We start from the raw sequence: 24621 nt of genomic DNA on the forward strand, positions 1-24621 counted from the left end.
TAGAATAGAAGAGCAGCAATAAGAAAAAGAATAAAGAACAATAAATAATAAGTACAAAAAGCAGTAAGAACAATAATAGTAATAAATATATAATAAAATAATCGTGACATTATTTACATTATTTACAGGAGTAATATTGGTATTGAGTGGTAATATACCAGAGATAATATTGTTATTGCAAATATTAAAGTGAAAAAAAGTATATTATATGTATATTGCACAGTTGAATTGAAATTAGTAGTATGCATGAAATACTAATATTGCACAGTATTGGGCATTAAAAAAGAGAAAAAAGATATAATGAGTGTCATACTTTTAACACATTTTGCTTACAATATTTAGTTATTTAGTTTAGTTATAATACTTTATCCACATTGTGGTATTGGCACTTTTACTTAATTATAAGTAATATTCCTCCACTAATCATTAATTTAGCTAAAAATGAAATGTAAGAAGTTATTTCAGGATGATTAACGTACTAAATAAAATTCATATCCGAGTAAATCAAATAATATCTGAGAAATACTTAGGTGTTTTTTTCCAACACATACAATATATAGGACTAAATTGATTGATACTGAATGTGAGTGCATCCATTTTTATTGAACAATGGCCCCTTGTAAACCACAGATAACTGCCACTGATGCAAAAAAGCAGTCAATGTTTCCCATCTTCTAAATTTGATCGGAAAGGATCCACAAATACTGACTCATCTTCCCTTCATGAACACACGCATATCGCTTCCCATCATGATGACACAGTAGCACATTAAAGCATCTTCTCTACTTTCTGTTTGACAGGATGAGCCGCGATTGTTTGATCTTAACACCTAAGTACCAGCTGGCATCACGCATGAATGGCGTCTTTCCTTTCTGGACAAATGCTCGGCTTGTTGATTCGGCCGATGCGAAGGGGCCCGTGTCTAATGGGTTGAGAATAACAGGTGGTCCTGGCAGAGTGATGAAATTGGCCCACCTGAGCAGACCCATCCTCCCTCCACCTTTAACAGTATATAAGACCACGAAGCAAGACAGGGTGGTTAGATACAGACGCCAGGAACAAGCAGAGGAACTAAACGGCACCGGTTCTTTGAAAGGAAGGAAAGAAGAAAGGGTGAGTTGTGTTTTGTCGCAAAGGTGAAATCACTTCTCTTCAGCCTTTCTGATCCAAGACGTGAACTCTCTCTTTTGTTTCTATGTGTGTGTGCCGATCTGTGGAATAGGTTATAACAATGAAAAGCATCTACTCCCTCGCTGGCATCCTTTTGGTCCTCGGCTTTGTCCAGAGCAGCTGGCAGGTTCCTCTGCAGGAGGCTGATGACAGCTCAAGGTACATTCAAAAGATAAACTACATGTAAACTTACTGAGGTTACGTTTTTGTTTAAATTTAGTTTAAGGAAACACAAGTTTTGCCACTTTTTTAGTACTTTAGGATTTGGATTCAAATGTAATATTTGGAGTACAGAAACTACAAATTCTCTCACACAATATCTGCTAATATCCAAGACTTGGAGAGTGAAAACTTTATGATGAATCTGGCTATATTATAGTTCAAATGAATGTATAAATGAGTTGTTTTAAATGGAAGCAATCACAAAATGGCCTGAGAGTCAGCACAGTTTGATCTTAAAGTTTTCAAAGAAATATATGACAATTAACACAATCTGTTTCTCCAAAAAATAGCCAAATAATGGGATCATTATTCTAACTTAAAATGTAGTTACTTCAAAGACATTAGACACAGTTGATGATGTACTCTACATCCTCTGATACACTTTCTCCAAAGAAATTATGATGTGGCAAAATATCAAATGTCTAAAATAAAGATAAGCTAGAGAAATACAGATGCAGCATTTTATTACCCCAAATGAATATAATGAATATAATTCAACGTGCTAGAGAGAATTTGGTGAAATCTAACTAATGTTGTTGGTGAAATTTGAAATCAGTAATAATAAAGTATTTTTAAAAATCTAAGGGGTATTTGAAAGTATAAGTGTGGTGCTGTGCTGTGGGAAGTCCTCATGTAACATACTTTACAACATTTTAAAATCAAAACGCACGTGATGTTCAGAATGTGCTCACCCTCCCGTAGTTTCGAGGAAGATGACACGTTAGGGGACGAGCCGGGGGAGCTGTCGAACATGAAGAGACATTCGGAGGGAACGTTCTCAAACGACTACAGCAAATACCTGGAGGACAGGAAGGCGCAGGACTTTGTTCGGTGGCTGATGAACAACAAGAGAAGCGGGTCAGTGTGAAATTCATACCAAAGTTACCATGACGATCATAGAAGATGTGGTTAGGTTAGGTTACTTTATTGGTCTCCACCAGGGAGAAATATGTGTGTTGTTAAAAGACCTATTGACACTTTTTCTTGAACAATGAAACACAAGCTCCAGATGTTGGAATCACTGTTTAAAGTACAATATTTCCTGCTTAAATCTATGACTATACCTAAGTAAAGTACCTTAAAAATTCGACTTAAATATACTGCTAAACAGAGACGTGTTTTATTTCAGACTAAAAAATAATGTTTTTTTTTTAAAGTTTCAAATTATTACATACTATATACTGTATTGCAGCTATTCTGGCTGAGTGTTGCTGTTTGTTTTTAGTGCCGCAGAAAAGCGCCACGCAGATGGGACCTTCACCAGCGACGTGAGCTCCTACCTCAAGGACCAGGCAATCAAAGACTTTGTCGCTAGGCTCAAATCTGGACAAGTCAGAAGAGAGTAGGCTGCCCCTCCTCCTCCTTCCTCCTTCTACTCCTACAGTACCAAAAAAAAAAAAAAAGCCTCGCTGTGTCTGATTCCACCATGACGAGAGAGACAGAGACATCTTGATTCAGACAGAGAGAGCTAATCAACTGCTTGTTGCGCCACTTCACCTTTTTTCCTTTCTTTGCTTTTTTTTTTTCTTTCTGGATGTTCTTTGTGGTTGTGCTAAAATAAATCACCTGAACTTTTTCACCGCGTTGATTGATATGTTCCTATATTGTGTGATGATCGTGTGAATGATTACTTCTTACACAAAACCAGAAAATGACCAAATCATGAAATGATCACAACAGCACAATGTCTTCAAATATCAATCATTAAATGATTAAAAAAAAAACTACTAATGATGATTTTCTGATGGAAATAATGTTTTTTTTGATCACACATGAGAATGCAAATGGCAGGTTTCCACATCGGAGGGTTGCTGACCCTTTAATGGGCAGTGTTTACATTGTGCGCCTGTGTACACACTCAGATCTGAAATGGACAGGCGGGGTGGGGCGTTCAGCAGGAGGCATGTAGATGGAAGCTTCACCAGTGATGTGAACAAGGTCCTGGACTCCATGGCTGCCAAGGAATATTTACTTTGGGTCATGGCCTCCAAACCATCAGGGGAGAGGTAAAACTGAGTCACGTGGTTGAGGTTCCACTATCTAAAAACACTAATCTGATGATTGCTAGAGGTCTGTTTTTACATGTCAGAGGTGATCGTGATTTTCTCTCTTTTGCAGTAAGAAAAGGGAAGTGGACCAATGAGACGCGCTCTTCAAGGAATCCCTGTGTGTGCTGCACAGAAAGCCATATACAAGAGGAACAGAAAGCCATACTGCTTTGCATGTTGTAATGTCAACGCTATATTTAAATTTTTAAGTCTTTTTTTACTTCACGATGTGATGCGATGATACAAAAAAAAAAATGACTACTCTTCCATAGGTTTTATGGTGCACCAGAGAGAAGAGATGAAATTGAGGGCATATTTTTTCTACAAATTTAAATTATTTTCTATATTTTTAAGGTGAAAACAAGAACACAAAAAAAGTTCAATCTCAGGTAGGCCTACAGAAAACACATGTAATGTATATGGTTTTCATTGCATATTATTAATCCGCTCTGCAAAAAATAAAGATTTTCATGGTGTGTTTGTGGCATCAGTCTCATGTGCAAATACAAGAGTTCAGACTTGATGTGTTGGTGTGAGATAGTGGTATTTAAATGAGGTGCTGAGATAATGTCAGTCTTACAGATTTCCATCTAAAATAAAAAAAATCAATATTAAATGTGCAACAATCACAGATAGAGTTCAGAAAAGGAGTATTCTCGTCAGAAGGAAGCTCAGATTTTGACTCGAATGTTGCCACATCTGGATTAGTGCGCAGAGATGACATCACCTTTTCCCAACAGTCTTCCCCACCTCAGATCATTAATTATTGAGAAGAGCATAAACAAACAAAAAACCAGAAAATCTCTCATGTGAAATAACAAATCTGAGTCTGTTGATTGAGGACCCCGTTGCTCAGAGTAAGATTGAGGAAAACGTGTTATAAACAGTTACAAACAAGCTGTCTAGTTTTAGAGAGATTTATGAGAGAAGAGTATATAATACAGTACTGCAAGCATAAGGGCTCCATTATCAGTGATTAGGAGATTTCAGCTACATCTCACTGTCTTGATTCAGCATGGAGCAAGGAGTACAAACACAAGGAGCAGCTTCAAAGCTGAATTACTCCAGCACACTGTTGTGGAAACCATGATTTTTGGGAAAGAAATACAAGATTTTAAAAAATCCAGGGAATTAGCCTTTAGCTTTTTATGGAATATTTCAGTGTAGGAGTAAAATTAAATATTAATATTAAAATAAAACACATACAAGACAATTACTCAAAAGTTCATTTGTTCCAAGTCCTTCATGTCAGGAATCAGGGAAACAATCCAACTTAACGCATGCCTGAAGGAGTGAAACTTACTTTACATATTCCTCCAACTATATTCTTGACTTGTAATAATACTTCATACTGTGAACTCTGCAGTTGTTTTACACAAGGATGGTAGTCTCTCTGGGAGCATCAGCCCCAGCATCACAGGCCAGAGATACAGGCACCTCCAGTACCTCCTGCCATATGGAGGCAGGAGGAACTTCAGCCTGAGGGTGGAGGGTGCTCTCTGCTCTCTATCTCCCATGAGGCCAAAGGCTTAGAGCTCCTGAGGTCAAAGGTGGAGACAGGGAGGCATAACTGCACAGTACAGACACTCTATTTGGAGAGTACTCTAGGGAAATACAGGATAGTACAATACTAGAAAAAAAAAATCTGTATACAGTAGCACAGTTAGAATGACCTATGTCAGAAAACATCTAATATCTTGAGGTGCTGCTCACTAGCTGACCTCTGACGTCTCTGTGAACCCGTGCCAAGCATGGAGATCAATAAAGCAGCACATCATTTCATCAGAGTTGGTTTAATAACTTTATTTATGCTCTCACGCACTCGTTCTCTCATCCTCATGAAACAAATTACAATTTAACAACAGATTTGAACTGATAGTTTTTTATACAGGTGACTTAAATTATTCAACAGAAAGTGTACAGCTATCACTACCAAATTTAAGGCAGAATTCCACACAGAAGTGGTCAAAACATTTGATATTGATATAATTTTGACCCATTATTAGTTTCTCTATTTCAACTAAGAACCATCAATTAGACAATGGGAAAAAAAACATCTACAACAAAACCCTGCCTTCAACACTGACGTCATGTTAGTAATATATTAGTAACATTTTACATGAATAAAATATACTATGTATTATACATTGTTAAGACTCTTTACCGCTTATTACATGTTGCCCTTCCCAGAAAAAAGGTATTATTGCATCTCTAGAAGTAACCATGGTCCTGCAGTGAGACAGTCAAGTATGTCTCATTATGGCGCAGGAGGTTTTTTTTTTTTTTTTTTTAAACAATTAGCTTCAGATGCTAACACATTGAGGGTCATTTGGAGAGGAGATCACATGTCCATGGATGACACTTACTGACAAAATGACAAAGAGTATGCATGTGGAAAACATATAGCTGTCTGTACAGTCACCTTAAAGTTTAGCATTTGCAAATTTGATGAGATTTTAAAAAGCCAAGGCCAAGTAGCTAGAGTTAATGAAAGTTCCCAAACTATGCTGCCATGCTAGCTTGAAAATTTCCAAAAAGCTGTCCCCAAAAAAATACTGTTCTCAAAGGCATAGTTAAATATTTTAGGACATATGATTATTCACTTTCTGTTGCTGAGAGTTAGATGAGAAAAATACCATTTTCATGTCTGTATGCTAAATATGACGCTACCGCTAGCGTTTTGCGTTTGGTTTCTGTACGCTAAGCTAAGCTAACAAGCTACAGACTCTAGCTTCATATTTAACATACTAACATTAAAGTGGTATCAATCTTCTCAACTAACCCTGTCACGAAAGCGAAACAGCATATTTCCCAAAATGTAAAACTATTCCTTGAACCTACTGAGGAATGCTTTACTGGAGGACTTATTTGTGAAATAGCGATGGAGAAGAACATGGAGTGATATGAGCTGTCACTGTCACAAAAACATTGAAATATACAGAATATAGAAAATGTTTAATACTTTCAAAAAAATTACTAGATTCGCTATATAGCCAACTCATTTAGATACCAGTGAAATAGATTATATTATTGGCAAATATCTACTCTCTTAAGTTTTCTATTGTGAGGTGCATCAAGTCAATAGCGGCATTAAATGCTGCGCACAAAATCCACATATTTGTAGTTTGCTGTGGCAGGTTTTTAAAAGGACAACTTGCAGTTGTTGTTATTGGAAAAATATAAAAACATACAAAATACAAATAAAGTATATTTAAAAATTATTTAAAATTTTCACTTCAATTGGCCCGTTAACAAGTGTCATATAATTCTGGCTTCCTTCTGCTGCTGGTATCACCAAACATTGACGTACATAGAAAAAGAACACAAATGTGCATCGGTTCCTCGTGTTAATACTGTTTCTAACAAATTTTTCTTTGTTTTACACAACTTGCACACAGACTTACATGACAAAAACACAGTGTAGCACAGTACAAAGGTGGTTGAGTGTGGCACGGTATCATTTTTTTTTGTTTCGTTTTGTTGTTGTTTTTTTTATCTACTGATCGACAGCACAGTGGCACCGTCCGCCAGTATGTGTCATCACAAACTTGTCTCCCTGTCCAAACTCTTCTCATGCCTCCGCCGCTTGTGACGCTTTTCGCTGCCACTGGAACAACTGCAATGAAAAAGTAGTAAATATTTATAAAAAAGGAAACAGGAGAATATACTGTATAGAATTTATCTCAATCATCTATACGGGAACTAGAACACACAAGTACAGGATGCAAATGCGTTGCCAGCTGGCTCACTAGGATTTGTACTTGCTATCAATCAAACAATCCAAATCACATAGCATGCAAATGTCTTCTAAAGCTGCTCTGACATTGACATATAATGTAATGGCAGCCAGTGAGTGATACAGTCTTAATCTTTTTACAATGTTTACAGCATGCAAAGGCTGCATTAAATCATAGTAACTTGAAGTAACATGCACACCCAGGCCATGCTATTTACAATCCACCAGCATTCATTTATTACACATTTAATTGATTGATTCATCTCCCATTTGCAAAACATAACTTGCAGCACACGCCAACACTGTTTTCATCATGACATGCAACAATTAACAGTAAACAGAAGAAACAGGTGCTGACAGGGAATGGGAACTACTTACCTTTGGAATATCAGCTTCTGAGAGGTTAGGAAGGGGAGCTTGGGGGTGGAATGGATGGAGAGAGGCAGGCAGGACATACTGTGTTAGTCTACTCTGTGGGAAATCTGAGAGGGCAGGGCTGCTCTTAGATAAACCCTTTCATCTAAACATACTAGCCGCTCAGTTTCCTGGAAAAATATAAAGTAAATGTTCCATAACATTTTAATAATAAACACCTACCACTGCTTGCCTTAACACCCAAACACACCAAGATCCTTGAAGTGGATGTTTTTTAACCGAGCAGAAACACACTTAGGATTTGAAATCAGTCAATCTCTGTGTTGTTTTTGGTATTAAAGCACCGTGATGCATCAGTGATACTCATCTGGATGTCTGAGTGTGATGTGGATAAGGAGGCTGACCTTTTAGCGCTTGGTTCCTTCTTAGTGCTTTCAGAAGGACTGACACTCTTCCACACATTCCCGAAAGATCCTTTGGACATCTCATCAGTGATGTTGACTGTGGCTGGGTCACACCTTCAAACACGTCACAGAGAGGAACAGAAATGTGTATTGTGAATCTAAAAAAATACACATGAAGTGTTGCTGAAGTTTTCCTGGCGAGTAACTCAACTTGTCCCGGGAGTGTTAGTTGCCCCTAATAAGCCTTTTGTAAAAACACAGCCTTACAAAAGGCTTTTTGGAAAACACAGTGGAACACACAAGAAATGGTTTCCTGCTGTTGAACTTGGAATATGAGTTAAATAGACTGATGTTGTTTCAACAAAAATGAATTAATGAGTCATAAAAAAATCAGTGCAGGAGATTTTTGGTAAACTTTTAAACCCCTTTCACCAGATCATTTCTGTACATGGATGAAATATGATTAAGTATGACTGGCTGTTTCAGTCATATGAGGACTAGGGCTGCTGTGAGCTGCTGAAAAACAAATGTTCAAGAAGGAGGCCACAGAGGGAAATTCATTCTCTCTCATATGTCTTTTTCACTCACTGTTTCTCTTTGGTTGAGTCTCTCTTGCTGTGTGTGTCTGCTATGTTTTACACTTCTAAACAGAAACATCTTAAAATCCATATTTTTCAGGGTACTCCAGGTAAAATATCCCATCAAGAGTCTGACTAAATGGCTTTTTGCAGGAAAATTGGGCAGAATATGATTAAAGATCAAATGAATTACTTGAAGTGTCCCTCCAATGGCACTTGTACAATGCCTTCTTCCTCTGCAATAATACTGTGTTCCTCCTGGAGAAAGAGACAAAAGAGAAAATATTAAAACACTGTGTGGATAGCAGCTTTACTGCTGCAGTGTCAAGAATTACAAGTGATCAAAAGTAACTTTTGGTCATCCAAGCTGAAGCTGCGGTCTATTACTGCACCTCTTCTTCTGCATCCTCCAGTTTCTTCTTCTTCCACTCTGGCATCAGGTCATCGAGCCAGCTCAGTTCTCTCTTGGAGAAGACGAGGTCCAGCAGCTTACGAATGAACACCAGGGCCAAGACCTGGAACAGCAGAGACAAACAGCTATGAACCAACGGTATGCAGGAGGCTAAACAGATTTAGAGGTCCACATGTGCACACATTCATATTACCATCATAGGGAAGACAATGGCAGCTTTGGAGGTCTTGATGACCCACAGCAGGATCAAGCAGCTGAGCTGGACGATAGTGAAGAGGTGCACCTTCCTCAGTGGGACGTGGCGAAGGTAGATGAAGTCGGGCTGATGTTTGGCCGGCATGCAGAACAGCCTCAGACGGTCAAAGAACTGCAAACATATAAGCATACATTTGGTTCTGCATCTTTTCTGACTTTGTATTAAAGTAACTGCCATCAGTGTCCAAGCTCACCTGAATGCCTCTGAGTGAGGAAGCCCCCATGTACAGAAACACTCCGTACAGCACAGGCATGGGGATAAACTGGAGATAGACAGATAAATAATCAGGATCAAGACAGAAACTATTTGTGAATTATTCTTACACGGTTGCTCTAAGGTGTTTATCCCCTGACCTTTAGCACAGATGTCATAAAGACAGAGCAGCCCATCAGGGTGAAGATCATGAGGCCAGTGAAGCGCTGCTCTCTGATGCCCAGGAACTTGGGTTGCTCTCCGGGGGCTGAGCACTCCGACTCCAGCTTCAGGCTGTTCACATGGGAGATGGAGAGCACGGTGGCTGCCACGAACCACGGCAGACCCATCACAGAGCACACGCCCAGCATCACCCCCACCACAAACAGGTCCAGGTGGTAGCCACAGCCTTTCTGCATGAGCCAGGCAAAGGACATTGGAGTTTAGATACAGTAAGACAATGATTTTACACGTTGTTATTAGAAAGATACGTCAGTTACAGTTCATTTGGTTGTTTTTGTGACTGGGCTCTTAAAATACCTTCAGTTTGTGCTCCTTCCTGTTAATAATAACGGCTGTGATCTGCTGGTCCATGAAGATGAGGATGGTGCACAGCAGAGCAGGGAGGACGGTGATGATAGTGGTCCACCAGGGATTAGGCCCCACAGGGTTTATAAGCCAGCCACGATCATCCCTGGTTGGCTGGGAAGAGCAGAGAGAACGGCAGAAATTAGGTTTGAGAAAAAAAAAAAAAAAAACAGGAATAGAAAAAAATGCCAAATACATATTTAATCAACATCAAATGTGAATGACTAATTTCTCATTGCATATTTATTGTATGTGTCTTTTCATTTTAAGATGTGGTTAATACAGTTTATTAACATTATCCACATCTTCAATCCAAAAGCATATGCTTAATTTATTTGTGTATAATTTCTTCTCAAAGAACTATAAGAGAAGCAAAATGAGTGTCTTGCTGGACACTACAGAGTGAATATGTATAATGAAATATATGTATTTTAACTTTTCAAATACAATTGTTCCTTCACTGAAAATTCTTCCTATTTGGTGTTTAATCATTTACATTTTTTAGAGCCGCAGGTGTCTAATGAACTTACTTTGAACTTGCTGGGGACTTGTAATTTAGGTGAAGGGATCCCCAGGGCGTAATCTACCAAAACCATGGTGAGGATGGTGATGAAGACGGCAAAGTCACTGATGATGCCTCGCACCTGGAGGGAACAAAGACATATACAATCTTAACACATGACCCACATACAGTATATTAATATAATATTGCACCACAGCCAGACTATAGTGTAGTACAGTGCAGTAATAACCACCACAAGGAGGCGCCGGTCTACTATAGATTGGTGTGTCAGCATCACCCCACACATTACGCTCATGAGTGTCATCTCAATGATAAATCATAGAAATATCACACACAGAGCGACCACACAGAATGCAAATTTTCACTGTAACTTTTAAAACAACCAATAGATGGCAGCATGATCTAAAATGACACAAACAGTAAAAACTGTAGCAAGCAGTGTCATTTCAGTCCCATAGCAATATGAGAAGTAAATGGACTGTAAAATGAATGAAGCAGATTCAATTTTGCAGCGACTTTACATCTGAACACAGTTTCAAAGGAACACACAGAGAGCTGCACTTCAAGAGGTACAATATATAGAAAGATTTTAAGTACCTTGGTGGGGAAGTAACGGCTAGTCTTGAACTCCTTGAGGAAAGCCGACATGAAGACGGTGGAGAAGAAAAGGACCACGCACCAGAAGAGGACGTCTGGGATGTAAGGGCCGTGTGGACCACAGGCGCTGCCCTCAAACTCCCCGTGCAACATCTCGCACTCCTACTGGCACCGGAGGACACGGTGATGATGTTGATGATGATGTTGATGGTGATGATGATGATGGGGATGATAATCAGGATGATGAGCGCAAAGGGGATGAGGATAATGATGCCGATAAAAGTGATTATAGTGACAGTGAAGATGATGGCGATGATGGATGTGGGTGTCAGTGATAAATTAGTGAAGTCTGAACACGAACAATGTGGTACTATTTTTGAAATCACATCATTTCTTCAGCACATTCTGCTTTAAATACATCTACGGTTAAAGAAAATAGTATCTGCACACATTTCCTGTGTTCTCATGTGACTTCGCCTTCCCAATTTCTTGCTGCTATACGTCTGACGAGCTTGTGTAGGAGTTTTCGAGCATGCCGCCACCGCCATGACTGATTTAAGTCTGACAGCGAGAGAATCCACTCTTCACCCTGCATCTCCATGCTTATTCTGCATGGCTAAATCCTGTGAAATCCTGCCCACATGTTCTTAATCCCCGCCTAGACTTATTATGCGTCTTGATCGAGCGAAGTGTGGGCTAAGTGAGACACAACACAGCGCCAGAGAGTGGAAGAAATAGCCCTAACTTTCTAGGTATTTCAGTTTTTGTGTTAAGTTTGATTTCTGGGGAGGTAACTGTGATTACATGTGCTATTTCTGTCTCCTGCTACGTGTTTTAGCCTTCCTCCTCTCTCCTCGATTCAAGATCACAGTTTATTTCTTAACAGCTTACAGATCCAGATCTTCTTTGGATTCTTTATCCATCTTTAAAAATCTATTTGAACCCAAGAAAGTGTGTTTCATCTACAAATCTCTAAGTCACAGCTTATTTTTTTACATACGCTACATATGTACTGTATGGCGGGTTTTTTGTATTTATCTGCAAATGTCAAGGGTTCCTTACCTTGACCTCTAGCATGGTCCAGTTGACCTGGGATGCCGTGATGTTTCTCTCCTCCCACAACTGTAGGGTCTCATTGCTGGGGTGAGTGGGCTCCACACATGCACAACTATGGAGGGGAGCACACATAAACACATAAACCTTATGTTTATATATTATGTTTGTATTCAAATCCCATGAAAAGACCCAAACCACTTTTAAAGTGATCTTCTAACAAGTATTGCGTGTGTAGTTAAGTTATTCGTGTCAGACTGGTTCTGTTGTTGTCCAAAAACGATTAAAAACACATCAATGAGTCACACTGTTGTTCTGGGTGATAAGTTCCTTCATTACCATGGACACACACTCACTGCAGTGTATTTAGACTGTGTCCTACACACACTGTACTGCTGCCAGAAAAACTCACTAGAGCAACAAATGTGTATTAATGGTTTAGATTTATGTCTTCAGTAGGAATCAGTGGACTTGGGGGTGAACCATGGTCCGAAAGCACCGAATGATTTTGGGATTCATGGGATTTATGGACAATAGCAAAAATATAGTCATCAAAAATGTATCAACTTAACATATTCTTCTGCCATCAACATGAAAGGACTTTGTCTGCTGGCATTTTACTAAACTAAATGTCAGCATCCCCTGCTGTCCACTATACCAGAATAGAAATCCACAGAAGGAGCTCTTGGGTTGACATAGCCACCAGCCAGCTTATGTATCATCATAATGCATGCTGCTCCTGACATACACTTAACATGGGATTATTCACCATAAAGCAAAACCCATTTATTATAAAAAAAAAAAACTGGACAGTGTGTCCACTATACCACTCCACCATCTGCCATTTGGTGACGCAGCATACTTACTTAAGCACATGTGTGCAAATGTGCTATGTTGAGTACCCTAGACATGCAACACAAGCTGCAATGCAATGACATCACCCATACTAATAAAATAAAAACACTCTGCTTGGAATAGCAATTTGTGTCTGGTATGGTTTTTCTGCAAGAAAAGTTCAAAAGTTGAATTACTGGGCACTAGATGTGTCTGGCAAATCTCTGAAAAGTTAATTCTGCACAGAGAAGCTCAAACATCCAGGTGAAGTCCAGGTTAGAGTGGTGGAAGACAAAACATCTTTTAGAGGGCACCAATCAAACGTGATACTCACCTTCAGTTCCATACTGTCAATAAGTCTATTTGATTTGACTTTAAGTCAATGTAGGGCTAGAAAAAGTACTGTTTTCAATGTTGAATCATTTAGTTATTTTTCTAATGAACTGATTAAATATAAAGTCTATAAAATGTGAGAAAACTGAGCAAAATGCCCAAGTTCCCAGGGTCCAAGCTGACGCCTTAATTAGAGGCCAAAAATACTGACTTTTAGTCCCTGATATGGGTCAAGCTCCAAAAACAATGAGTCCTACATTTCCCATAATGCAACTCGATAGTAAATTTTGTTCAAGCCTCCCTGCCAGACTCCATGCTCCCAGATTGTAATGCAATCTCAACCGCGAACTGAGATAATCCTGATGACATCGTAAGAGTTATCCACACTAAGCGGGTTACATTTGTAAACACATCTTTTCCTGTCTGTTTCAGCTCTACGTCCAGACTAAAAAGGAATTTCTCTCCCCCCAAAAAAGGGAGCTTTTCCAAAACAGCCTCCAGCGTATAAATCTTAAAACGCTGGATTGGTGTTTTAATTGTGTATGAGGAAAAAGTGACAGTGAAGAAAAGCTTTTTATCATCTCTAACTTTCTCTGTGATCGATTGTTTGAAATGTCAGCGTAGCCAAACTCAGTGCAGCTGTAGTCATTAAGCTGGATTGATGCTGATATTGTTAGATGATGTCGCAAATATAATTTAATGATTTTTTTATCAAAAGCCACAGCTCAGCTGCCTGAGAATCATTATTACATACTCGTTTATTTGTCTGACAACAGAAACAGATAAATATATAAATGACAAAAACTGAACTTGATGAAGTGCTCCTTTAAAATTCACTCATTTCTTCAGCCAACAAGCCTAAAATCCCAAAATATTTCACTTGAAATAATATTAAACTGCAACTGGGTTTGTAATAAAGCACTTACGAATACTGTGTGAGCTTCTGAAGGTTGTTGTTTTTATTGATGGGGTAGTGCACCCCCAGGTGCATCAGCTTCTCCAGGGCCTCGTAAATGAAGATGATGCAAATAAGGGATGCGAAGGCTTCTTCAGTGAAGCGTGTGATGTAACAGACGAGCGAGCTGGCGTCCGTGGCCACCAGCAGTAGACATAAGAAGGCTGTCCACAGGCCAATACAGGCCCTCAAGGAGAGGTAGGAGAGGTCGTAGTCCCTGAGAAAAGGAAGAGAACACACACACACACATACAGGAGGGAGGGGTGCGTGATTAGATATGGCATCGCTACAGCACAAAGCACGCACATCCGACATCAACAAAGAAATATTCTAGCAGAAGAAAAGCACACATTTGTACATAGATAAGAAAAAAACCTACTTGCAGAACTTGAAAAGGATCTTCTCAAAGACAAGAACAGGCCCTGTGCTGCCCAGGATGGTCAGAGGTTGACCAGAAAAAAGAGAGTAGGCTATTCCAGTCATGGACGCCCCAAACAAGGACTCAATAGCACTCTGAAAACACAGGAAATAACACTCTGATTCCATTGCTTAAAAGCTGAACAGTCACACATGTTACTTTGTGAGCATTTAAATTGATTTGATTCTGATTTGCTCTAAACATAAATCCCTCATTTCAGACTAACAAGAATAAATGTATACAGCAAATTTAGTTACAGTCATGCTGCACTTAGTCACACAGCTGCTTTGAGCTAAATGCTAGAATGGCAACCTGCTCACAATGACAATGCTAACACACAGGTAAGAAGTTTACCATGTCCACCATTTTATAGGCAACAAACACAAAGTACAGCTGAGGCAGGTATTTTTGGGTATTTGCTCACAAACCAAACAAATATTTGACCTGATGATGGCGCTAGATGAACAGTTAAGAGATCATTAAAGTCATTACGATTCATCCTGGGGGCTACATTAGTATCTGTTCCAGATTTCATTGAAATCTATACAATAGTTGATGAGATATTTCAGTCTGGACTAAAGTGGTGTACTGACAGACAAATCAATAATGCCATCCCTAAAGCCACACTGTCAACATGACTACTAACACAGCACAAGCTTATTGTACTGTGTTTTTCCTCTATGTGAGCTCTAGGAAAATAAGTGGAGCAACAGCAGAAAAGTAGACTGTTTCAAGGTGCCTTTGAGTACGATGTGGCAACTGTTTGAAGTTGATTCATGATGCTGAGTTCCCTGGACATATGTAAATTTAACATCTGATCTTGGTTGTTTCTAAACTAGACCAAACTTTTAGGAGTGATAATATAATCTCCTGGGAACGATCAAAATGTTGCTTCTTACCACACGTCCCTCTGTGGCCTCACCCAGGAGTCCTCCGAAGGTGATGACAGGTGACATACAGGCGCAGTAGAGGAAAAGGAAGGAGGCCAGACACTGCAGACTGAGGGCATCTGCGTAGTCGGACAGGTAGTGAGGAGCCTTTCGCTTAATGTCCATGATGAAACCGCCAAAAAGCCTGTGGCAAAAAGAGAGATTTTATGAGAGGAAAGCATGGAAGCAAACCTATACGGAACCACATATCAATCAACAATCAATCAATCAATTAATTTTGTCTTTTTTTGGTCTCTTTTGTTCTTTTTCTCTTTCATTGTTGTGGTTAAGGTTGTGTTGTGTTACTGCATTGATTCAGATTGTGCAATATGACCTGCAGTATGATGGTAGTTCTCTCCACTGCTTCAAATGTTTGAGCACTTGACTACAGTGAGTACTATCTCCTGTAATTCTAGTGTATTTACAGTATTACTCATATGAACCACAGGACTAAAATATTGAAAAAGGGCAAACTGTCCCTACGCTGAGGTTACATCTTTGCGGTGTATGTTTATATCAGTGTAAGTGTGTGTGTGCGTTTGTAAGCACTCAGCCACAGCGAGCACTCTCTCCCGCTGCAGCAAACCGGGACCGTGGTGAACTAGCTGGAAGTGGTTGCTAGGGCAACGGTAGGCGGGACATTATGCTTATTTTCAGTCTGAGCGGTAGGCAGCGATGCCATGTCCCAGGAGGTGGTGGTGGTGGTGGTGGTGGTGGAGGGGAGATGGAGTCAGTGTGATATCTGAAACTGGGCTTCCGGCCAATTTTTTAGCTGGGGTAAGAGACTGTACCGCAGCATACCACAGCTCAGCAGCAGCACATCATTCACTCCTCTGCTATTAAACCACCAAACACTCCTGCACACTGTCATTTTATTGTCTCAAGCTGATTTACAGGTGATGACAACATATTTTTTTAATCTTTAACCCTTCTCTATATATCAACATGCACCTTGGAGTCTCTATTAAGTCTCTATGTTAGATATAATGAAGGGAAAAATGTGCTTGATGTTATTTGTGCCATCATCATGAGAATTCTACGGCATTTTTTCAGCAACAGTCATTCAATGTATTTCTGCAATTATCTGTCTATATTTATATTTATATATATCTCTATATTTTTAGTGGTGGAGTCTGCCTTTTCTATGCTGTATTCAAACTGAGGGGTTTCACAGGCAATGACACAGTATGTAATCTAGCTTTATTCTTTGCAATGTTATCTCATTCAGTGGAGATTTAGATCCTTTTTAGGGGTCCTATCTTTAGAAATCTGTGATTGTTTATTCCGAACTATTATTATTATTATACATTATAGTAGACCACACTACTATGTATTCATTTTTCTTGTTGTAATTTACGTTATCCAGTGAAATGTGTAATTTAGCAGGGGGTTTAAACCCTTTCACAGGGCATTGAATGTCATATTCTCATTAGGAGCTGAGCCCTAAAGCTCTGATCCTTCATCACCCCTGATCTCATTGATGTTCATGTGGCTTTTATATTGACGTACATGAGTTTTTGTCAGTGAGGTTCGTGCTGGCAGCAATTATTCATCTAAAATGCATCTACAAAACAATTCATGATCAGTTTAAACTTTTTTTAACAGCGTATCAGATTTGAATACTGCAGAGAGCAATAGAACAAGATGAGCTGCTTTAGTGAGCTGTTGAACCAACAGCTTGGTGAACCTCTCAGCGAGGTCACCGACTTTACTATGTGTCCTGCTGCTGTGTGGAAAACTACTCAGGCCCACATGAAATCAGACCGCTGTTACAGTTGCTTGTGTGGCTGCACTGTAAACTTCTTGTCTTTCTTACGAAGTAGCTGCTCAAGGAGCGTGTATGCTCACTGTTACCAAGGTAACCATGCGTGTCACTAAATCAACCGGAGGAGAAATCTTATATCTGAAATCTTTGCCTTTTCGATGCCACAACATGTTGCTCTAAGACTTTATTTATATCTTTTTACATGGCCTATTTTTTGATACTAAACATATTGCTCACACACTATTGTATCTTCTTAATGATTGACACTTACCAGACACAGATGAGTCAGCACTAATCACAGTCACTGTCTTGTGATCAATGCCTCATGACTTTATGCATCTGTATGCAACACTCCACTGTTTTGCTGTCAAGCTCTTGTCCTCTGAGCTAAGTCATACTCATACACTATTTGAACTTTTTAATTATCTGATTATTTAGTTGGCACAAAATATTATCCTCATCATCAGTTGGTTCAGACACATCGTCCTTTTCTTAATTTTTTTCTGTTGTCATCAAGTGCCCTCGATATCACAGGAAGTCCTTGCTCTGAAGTGAACCTCACACATTTGAGCTGACATTGTGTCAGCATTAATTTATACTTAGCAACAATGAGGCTATTCAGGAAAACACAATATTACCTACACCAGTGGTCTCCAACCCTGCTCCTGGAGAGCTACTGCCCTGCATGTTTTAGGTATCTCCCCACTCTAACACACCTGATTCTAATTATTAACTTGTTATCAAGCGCTTAACAAGCTGTGGCTGCCTGATAACGAGTTCATTATTAGTATCAGGTGTGTTAGAGTGGGGAGATACCTAAAACATGCAGGGCAGTAGCTCTCCAGGAGCAGGATTGGAAACCATTTACTTACAAGCTGCACACCTATTACAATTCTGGCAGACTTCTAGCAGTGAGGTTTCAGATTGCAGCCAACTGAATACCCCCCCCCCCCCCCCCGTTGTGTAGGAGAACCTACGATGGCCACAAAAGACGGCCCTCGGTTCATTCTAAGGTTATGAAAACACAGTGATTCTTATTTTCACACTAATTAAAAGATACTTGTACATATTAAATGCTGCACCACCAACACTGGCTCTAGAAAGGACCTTTCGTGGTTTTCACAGTTTTCATGAATTTTTGCAGCCAACATAGGTTTTCCTACACACTTGGACGGAGAGTCGGAGAGGGGGGGGGGGGGGGGGGGGGCTATTTAGTTGGTTGCAATCTGTAACGTCACTGCTAGATGCCACTAAATCCTACACTCTTGCCCTTTAAGTAAACACTTAAAAAAAAAGCCGACAGCCACGACTTCAGCCTCATTAAGCCTCTCTCGTTGTGAATCAAAGTAATTAGGCAAACAGACTGTTTATTTACCAATGAGAAATGTTAGAAATTCAGTTTCCGGGGCTCAATAATTACCCTGTTATTAGAAGTGGAGACACGATCATGATAATGAGGAAACTAGGAGTGAAGTGCTGGCAAATGAGTGCTGGCACGGTGATAACGTGTCGTGATGAACCAAATTCATTTTGCAAGTGAATACAATATGCAATGTGAAGAGCAGTGTGCTGTGCAATATATGTGAGTGAGAATACTGCACTCACGTGGCACCGTGTTTTTAAATAATATAACAATGTTGCAATATTAAAGAATGTGACTTGACATGGGATAAAGTGCTTGGATGGATTTAAAGTTAAACAAATGATATTCAAGGAGTTGAAGTGTGAGGAATGATGCGTGGGCCAGTCTTCTTCTTAAGAGGGGCGGCTACAAGGCGACAGGAAGACGGGGACAAAGAGGAGCTCAAGAAGGCAGCATGTCACGAATCGTGCCGCATCTCTCGAACACCTACCTTCCAGTACGCTGGAGCTCAGGACCGCCATGCCCTCCGTGTTCCTCCGACTCTCCGAGATCCGTCACTCCGTTGGGAAGAGGGGGAATCTTCCGCTTTTCCTGTGTGGTTAAGATCACTGTCAGTCAGCCTGCCTGTTGCTGGTCATCATCACGAGGACAATAACAAAGCGTCAGTTGCCCTTACATCTCCTCTGAGTCAACCAAGTTTTAACCAAGCTTAAATTCCAACAGAGTTTTTTCTGAATGTAGCATATTCTGATACAAAGTTCATCAGCATAACGAGCTAATTGCGCAGTGGTGTGTCAGCCTAATAAGAGGACCTAAAACAACCTCCGTTTTTTTAATCATCTGGGGCAGTTTTCTGTTAGATAACGGAATTTTCTCTCCCCAAAAACAAGATGGCAGATCGCTTTTCACATTCGTCACAGACCGAAATAACTAATGGAGGGAAAATAGCTAATGTTTTGGAAAGGATTGAGAGCACAACCCCGGGGAGAGGCATCAAAGCACAGAGTACAACCCAGTCGAGATTAGAGGAGATGACAGATGTTTAAATATTTCTCAGCAGACTAGGGTTATAAAACAACTGTAATATAGATAGAGACACTCAAACTTTTAACAGCCTCTTAAATGGTGTAGCTAAGGTCGGGCTTTCTGAGTGGCAGCAGTGGAGCATCATTCTTATCTTACGTTACAAGGAACTGTGAGAGTGTTTTTTCTATTTTTTGCACAGATGTGGAGTTTACCTGAGAGGGCACGTTTTTGGGAGGTTCTATTCTGATGGAGGGGTCCCACTCTCCAGGAGGCAACACTGTCACCTGGTCCAGAAACTCATCGATGCCCGCCACCAGGTCGTTTCTGTCTTTGGCCTTGTAAGCGACATCATGGAAAATCTGCACGGGAGCAAAGGAGAGATGTAAAATATGAGTTAATTCATTTGTGTGTATGAATAAATAGGATCTGCTCCATGGATTTCCATAGATTTACAGATGGAAACACTATCTCCATACAGAAGGTGAACAAAATATTCAGAACATTATCATACAAAGTGAATCTACAGAAGAATAAGGTGTATTAATGCGTCAGTTTCCCCACAAATGTCTAGGAGAAAACGGCAGAAAGGCGAATCAGTTTTGATCTAAGCAAAGCGACGGGTGCAATTCATTCCGTATGTGATGAAGTAGGTTGACATCAATACGCTTCTATTTTCATACATCCCAGAGGACCGCTACCAAAATGAAAAAAAAAAAAAAAAAAAAAAAAAAGGCATGGTCAGTAACATTAGCTCATACTGTAGCTGCACTGTGGGAAATCCTGTTAACGTTTTATGTCATACTCTGTTGATCCCCAGAGGCTTTTCTCTTGCTCTTTAACAGAGGTCAGGTTCAGCCAAAAGTCATATATGTTGTTGATGGTTTTTTGGGGGGGGGGGGGGGGGGGGTTTGCTTCTTCAGGTGGATTTTTGACTTACAGTTTAGGATAGTTTTTATATACTCCCTAAGAAACCACAATGCCATACATCCCCTAGGAGGATCAATAAAGTTTGCCCTTACCCTTACTATATTCTCATTGTATTGCAAAAAAAGGTTATATATTGAGGTTTTTGCAGCTTCATGTTCTAATAAGTAAAATCAGCTCCACCTCCAGCAGCAACAGCAGAAATGCTGCTCACACATTCATGCATACGTGATAACAGTCCTATAATATACAGCATGTGATATTCATGTGCAGCACTGTAATGTGTCTGGACTAAAAGGCCTTACCTCATCAGTCATCAGAGTGGCAATAGACCGGCCGATTTCATGATACTGTGGACCTTTTCCCAGAGGGCCGAGCAAGATGAAAAGAAACCTGTGCAACAAAAGAGGACAACAGTTTTTGGGGTAAAATCTTCCAAAACTTAAAAAAAAAGGTCAGAATATCAGCTCATCAATTCCTGAATTTTGTGTATAACCTGGTGGTGATGGGAACCTCAGCCAGGCCGTTGAGCAGCACAGCTGGAGACAGGCGGATGAAGGCCACCACGGGGCGGTCTAGGAATTCCAGCTCCCCCACCAGGACGTTGGATGCCTCGGCACCAGGAGGGATCTTCTTCATGAAGTGGAGGTCAATCTGTGAGGCAGAGGGAAGCAAAAACAAAACATGAAAATGGACTTTAGAATAATACCTCAATAAGATGAGAGATAATGACTTAGATTGTATGTGAATAAGTCAGTCTACCACATGTAGGGCGAGAGGAATACAGTGACCATTTCACACGTAACCCAATCTTAAGTTAAACATACAGCAGTAGTTATGTGTCCAGCTATCAGTACCCGTAGATAAATAGCAGGATCAACGGTGGGTCTGCTTGCTCACCTTGCTGAAGTCGACGGCGCTGTTTTCTCTGCTGACGTCCTGTTTGCCCTCATTGTTAGCCGGCTGGGACTGAGGTGAGACCGTTTGGCCTGTCAGGCAGAGCAGGGAACCAACATTATGTCAGACTCTCACAATATTTCTTTCCCACACAAAGACAAAAGGTCTCCAGTGAGTGACTGCAGGGTACAGTTACATTCTCTGAAAAACATGATACAGCAGTGGTACCTGTTGTTGTAGGTGCTGCACCTTTATGGGAATAAAGGTGCAGCCCTAGTGACAATAGATACAATATTGTACCTTTTTTTTCAGGGTGTACCTGGTGAGTAAGTGTAACATTAAGAACACGTGATGAATGATCAGTGATGCAGTGGACATAGTGACTTTAGTTCCAGTTAAAATTTAGTAAAACAAATGAAACACAATCTTTAACTTTCATTTCATATTAACTGTATCGACTAAAAGCTATTCATTTAAATAGCTTTTTCTTTATATTGTATTTTTGCTGAAACACAGTCAAAGATTGCTCCTTCTAAATTTCAATTTCAAGCAATTTGTGAAGCTGTTTGAGCAGACCAGCACAGCACGCAAAGGGAATACTGAAATGCGCCTTGCTCAAAATACCAGCTGTTTCGGTGAGGATGGGATGATACTACCATTAAAGGAGACTAGGAAATACTTACTTGCTTTCTTGGCAAGAGTGAGATGAGAAGATCAATACCACTCTCTAAACATTAGAGAGAGAGATTGATCTTCTCGTCTAACACTCAGCAAGAAAGTGAACAATTTCCCAAGATAATCCTAAACTATACCCTTACAAAAAGGAAAAAAAATGTAGATTATGTTTCATGTTATGAAGTTATACCATGAATTTGAAGCAAGTAATTAGTGACTGTTATGAATGAATCATGAAGCTCCTACTGTTTATAACCATTCAACATATTGTTGACAATGACAAGTGGAGAGTATTATCATAAATATTGGTAGACAGCACATTCTCTGAAATCCTACCACTTACCTCAAGTTTATTCTAACATGTTTAAAGAATGAAATGTTTGTAGGGAAAACATCTGCATACTTGAAACTTCTTTCTTTTTATGGCCTCACTTGTAAATCACAAAAATAGCACAGCTACAAAAACATCGTCACTGTGAGCTTTAAGACGTTTAAGAATGCAGAAGTTTTATTTTTTTCTCGGTTTTTGGCCGATTTCTAACCTTATGATGATACTCTCCCCTTTTAATAAGTTTACTTTAATACTATTAGGACTACTACTATCACTAGATTTTCAGCTTAGGCGCCCTGGTTGCCTGTGCAGATTTCCTGCTCTGTGTCTTCTTGTGAGATGGGAGAGTAGCCTTGTGCAAATGCCTGAAGGACACTAAGACGTTTGGTCTTGGTTTCTGAAGTCTGGAGGCTCCTAGAGGAGCTTAAAGGTGACGAAGCGGTGGACAGACACGAAACACAACACACACACCGCGGCCATGCCGCACAAGAAAAGGCCTTTCTGGGTGAAGCATTCTCGGGGAGTGCTTTTTCAGACAAACACCTGGGAGATTTTACAGGTTGATAATAGAGGCCATTTACTGGTTAAGTGAATGGCACATAAAACACATGCACACACACATGCAAAATACAGCGGACAAGACAGACACACACACAAACATGGAGAAACACAAACAAGAGGAGAAAATGAGATATCACACGCCAGTAAAACAGCAAGTCACAGATGGATAAAACATGCAAAGGATTACAACATTATACATAAAAACATACTGTTTATATTTACATACAACACATATACTGTATGGTCACCATGGACAAAGCAGAGAATAATAAAGCATGTGGAACAGACTGCAGTGTTGGTAATTAGCAGGTGTGTGCGTTGGTGTTTACGTGTGTCCTCACCATTCTTGTCCATGGAATGAGGCTCGGACTGCTTCTTGCCAATATCGGCAAAGGAACGAACAATAGGGATGCGGTTGGCCAGTTTCTTGTGGTTTTGGTGGTGGTGCTGTTTGAGCAGGGCCTCTCTGATCCTCTTCCTGGCATCCGGACCTACGGCGCCCGACGCCTCGTGCTGATCCAGAACCATGTCTGAGAAGTGAAAACACACAGCTGTACTGTAGGTTTCCACATTTCATTTTTTTTTAATATTCACAAAACCTTCATAGCATCTGTCCCTGTGCGGCAGCAAGAGATGCTAAGCTGATTATTCCACCGAAAACTGACCTACTGCTGCTGATTTAATCACACTAAACCAGGTTAAGTTTACCAGTTTTCAAAACACTCACATCAATATTATATTTGCTGCGCTCTAAAACTGAAAACACAGATGCCTTATTCCTACCTAAAACAGGTCAAATGAGCCTGTACACGTAGAAGCATTTTTGATTGTTTTTGATTAGTCCACTGTATTTCTGGGTGAATCATCATGATGTCGGTTTATGTGACCATCCCCAAAGTTTTAAGATATGATAGTCCTGAGAGTGGGAGCTGACCTCCAGTTTTCTGGGAGTTTGGGGGTGAGTATGAGTTGCATGAAAAAATAATGCTGTGTCGCCATGTTTAGTTTTGGCCCAGGGGACACAAAGCAAACCTGTGCCAGACAAACTGAGAGGTCCCAGACTGCCTGAGTGGTCTGGATGGTTCAAAACAAACAGTAGCTCAGAAATGGATTTTGGCCCTAAACCATTCAGTAAACTAACAGTAGCAGTTTCAATGTCAGTGCTTTAACACAGGAAGCCAGTGCAGAGCTCTGAGATAAATCCACTGTCTTGGTCTAAGTGAATATGTTTCTCCATGTCTTGCAGAGAATTTAATATATACTTATTGTGGATATTAAAATTCAGTCTATGCTGTCTTTACATTAGTGCTCCCTCTCTCACACCTAAAGCAATTCCATAGTGATATTGTGTAAACCTGTCTGCCATCCACACAACTAAAGTATGATATTTTATTGTTTTCCAGAATGTGAGCATAAGCTGGTAGCATGTAGATGTCAATCAGAAGGTGGCCCAGAC

The 24621-nt window shown here is 40.0% G+C and overlaps 2 protein-coding genes across 2 annotated transcripts; one reads left to right on the forward strand and one right to left on the reverse strand.

The window, feature by feature from the left end:
• Positions 1-996: 996 nt before the first annotated feature.
• Positions 997-3535, forward strand: LOC133976574 (glucagon-1-like). The gene is made up of 6 exons (XM_062414799.1): positions 997-1113; positions 1223-1329; positions 2095-2250; positions 2618-2734; positions 3255-3398; positions 3511-3535. Exons 2-6 carry the CDS (start codon positions 1232-1234, stop codon positions 3533-3535), a joined length of 540 nt encoding a protein of 179 aa, XP_062270783.1. The 5' UTR covers positions 997-1113; positions 1223-1231.
• A 3394-nt stretch (positions 3536-6929) lies between these two features.
• Positions 6930-23695, reverse strand: LOC133976573 (sodium-driven chloride bicarbonate exchanger-like). The gene is made up of 22 exons (XM_062414798.1): positions 23507-23695; positions 22223-22225; positions 21602-21690; positions 21198-21355; positions 21007-21094; positions 19990-20136; positions 19242-19342; positions 15594-15768; positions 14656-14789; positions 14248-14493; positions 12164-12269; positions 11102-11263; positions 10512-10625; positions 9934-10095; positions 9555-9806; positions 9395-9463; positions 9139-9312; positions 8926-9048; positions 8727-8791; positions 7956-8069; positions 7555-7592; positions 6930-7056 (listed from the first exon to the last, which is right to left on the reverse strand). Exons 1-21 carry the CDS (start codon positions 23691-23693, stop codon positions 7580-7582), a joined length of 2682 nt encoding a protein of 893 aa, XP_062270782.1. The 5' UTR covers positions 23694-23695; the 3' UTR covers positions 6930-7056; positions 7555-7579.
• Positions 23696-24621: the final 926 nt, after the last annotated feature.

Source organism: Scomber scombrus, chromosome 24 (genome assembly GCF_963691925.1).
Source record: "Scomber scombrus chromosome 24, fScoSco1.1, whole genome shotgun sequence".
NCBI classification, from domain to species: Eukaryota; Metazoa; Chordata; class Actinopteri; order Scombriformes; family Scombridae; genus Scomber; species Scomber scombrus.

Coding starts and splice junctions, on each gene's coding strand:
- LOC133976574 (XM_062414799.1), top strand. CDS start 1,232: ATGAAAAGCATCTACTCCCTCGCTGGCATCCTTTTGGTCCTCGGCTTT. Junction 2,735..3,254: donor TCTGGACAAGTCAGAAGAGA/GTAGGCTGCCCC, acceptor GTACACACTCAG/ATCTGAAATGGACAGGCGGG. Junction 3,399..3,510: donor TCCAAACCATCAGGGGAGAG/GTAAAACTGAGT, acceptor TCTCTTTTGCAG/TAAGAAAAGGGAAGTGGACC.
- LOC133976573 (XM_062414798.1), bottom strand. CDS start 23,693: ATGGTTCTGGATCAGCACGAGGCGTCGGGCGCCGTAGGTCCGGATGCC. Junction 9,807..9,933: donor GGAAGGAGCACAAACTGAAG/GTATTTTAAGAG, acceptor TGGCTCATGCAG/AAAGGCTGTGGCTACCACCT. Junction 9,464..9,554: donor TTATGACATCTGTGCTAAAG/GTCAGGGGATAA, acceptor GTCTATCTCCAG/TTTATCCCCATGCCTGTGCT.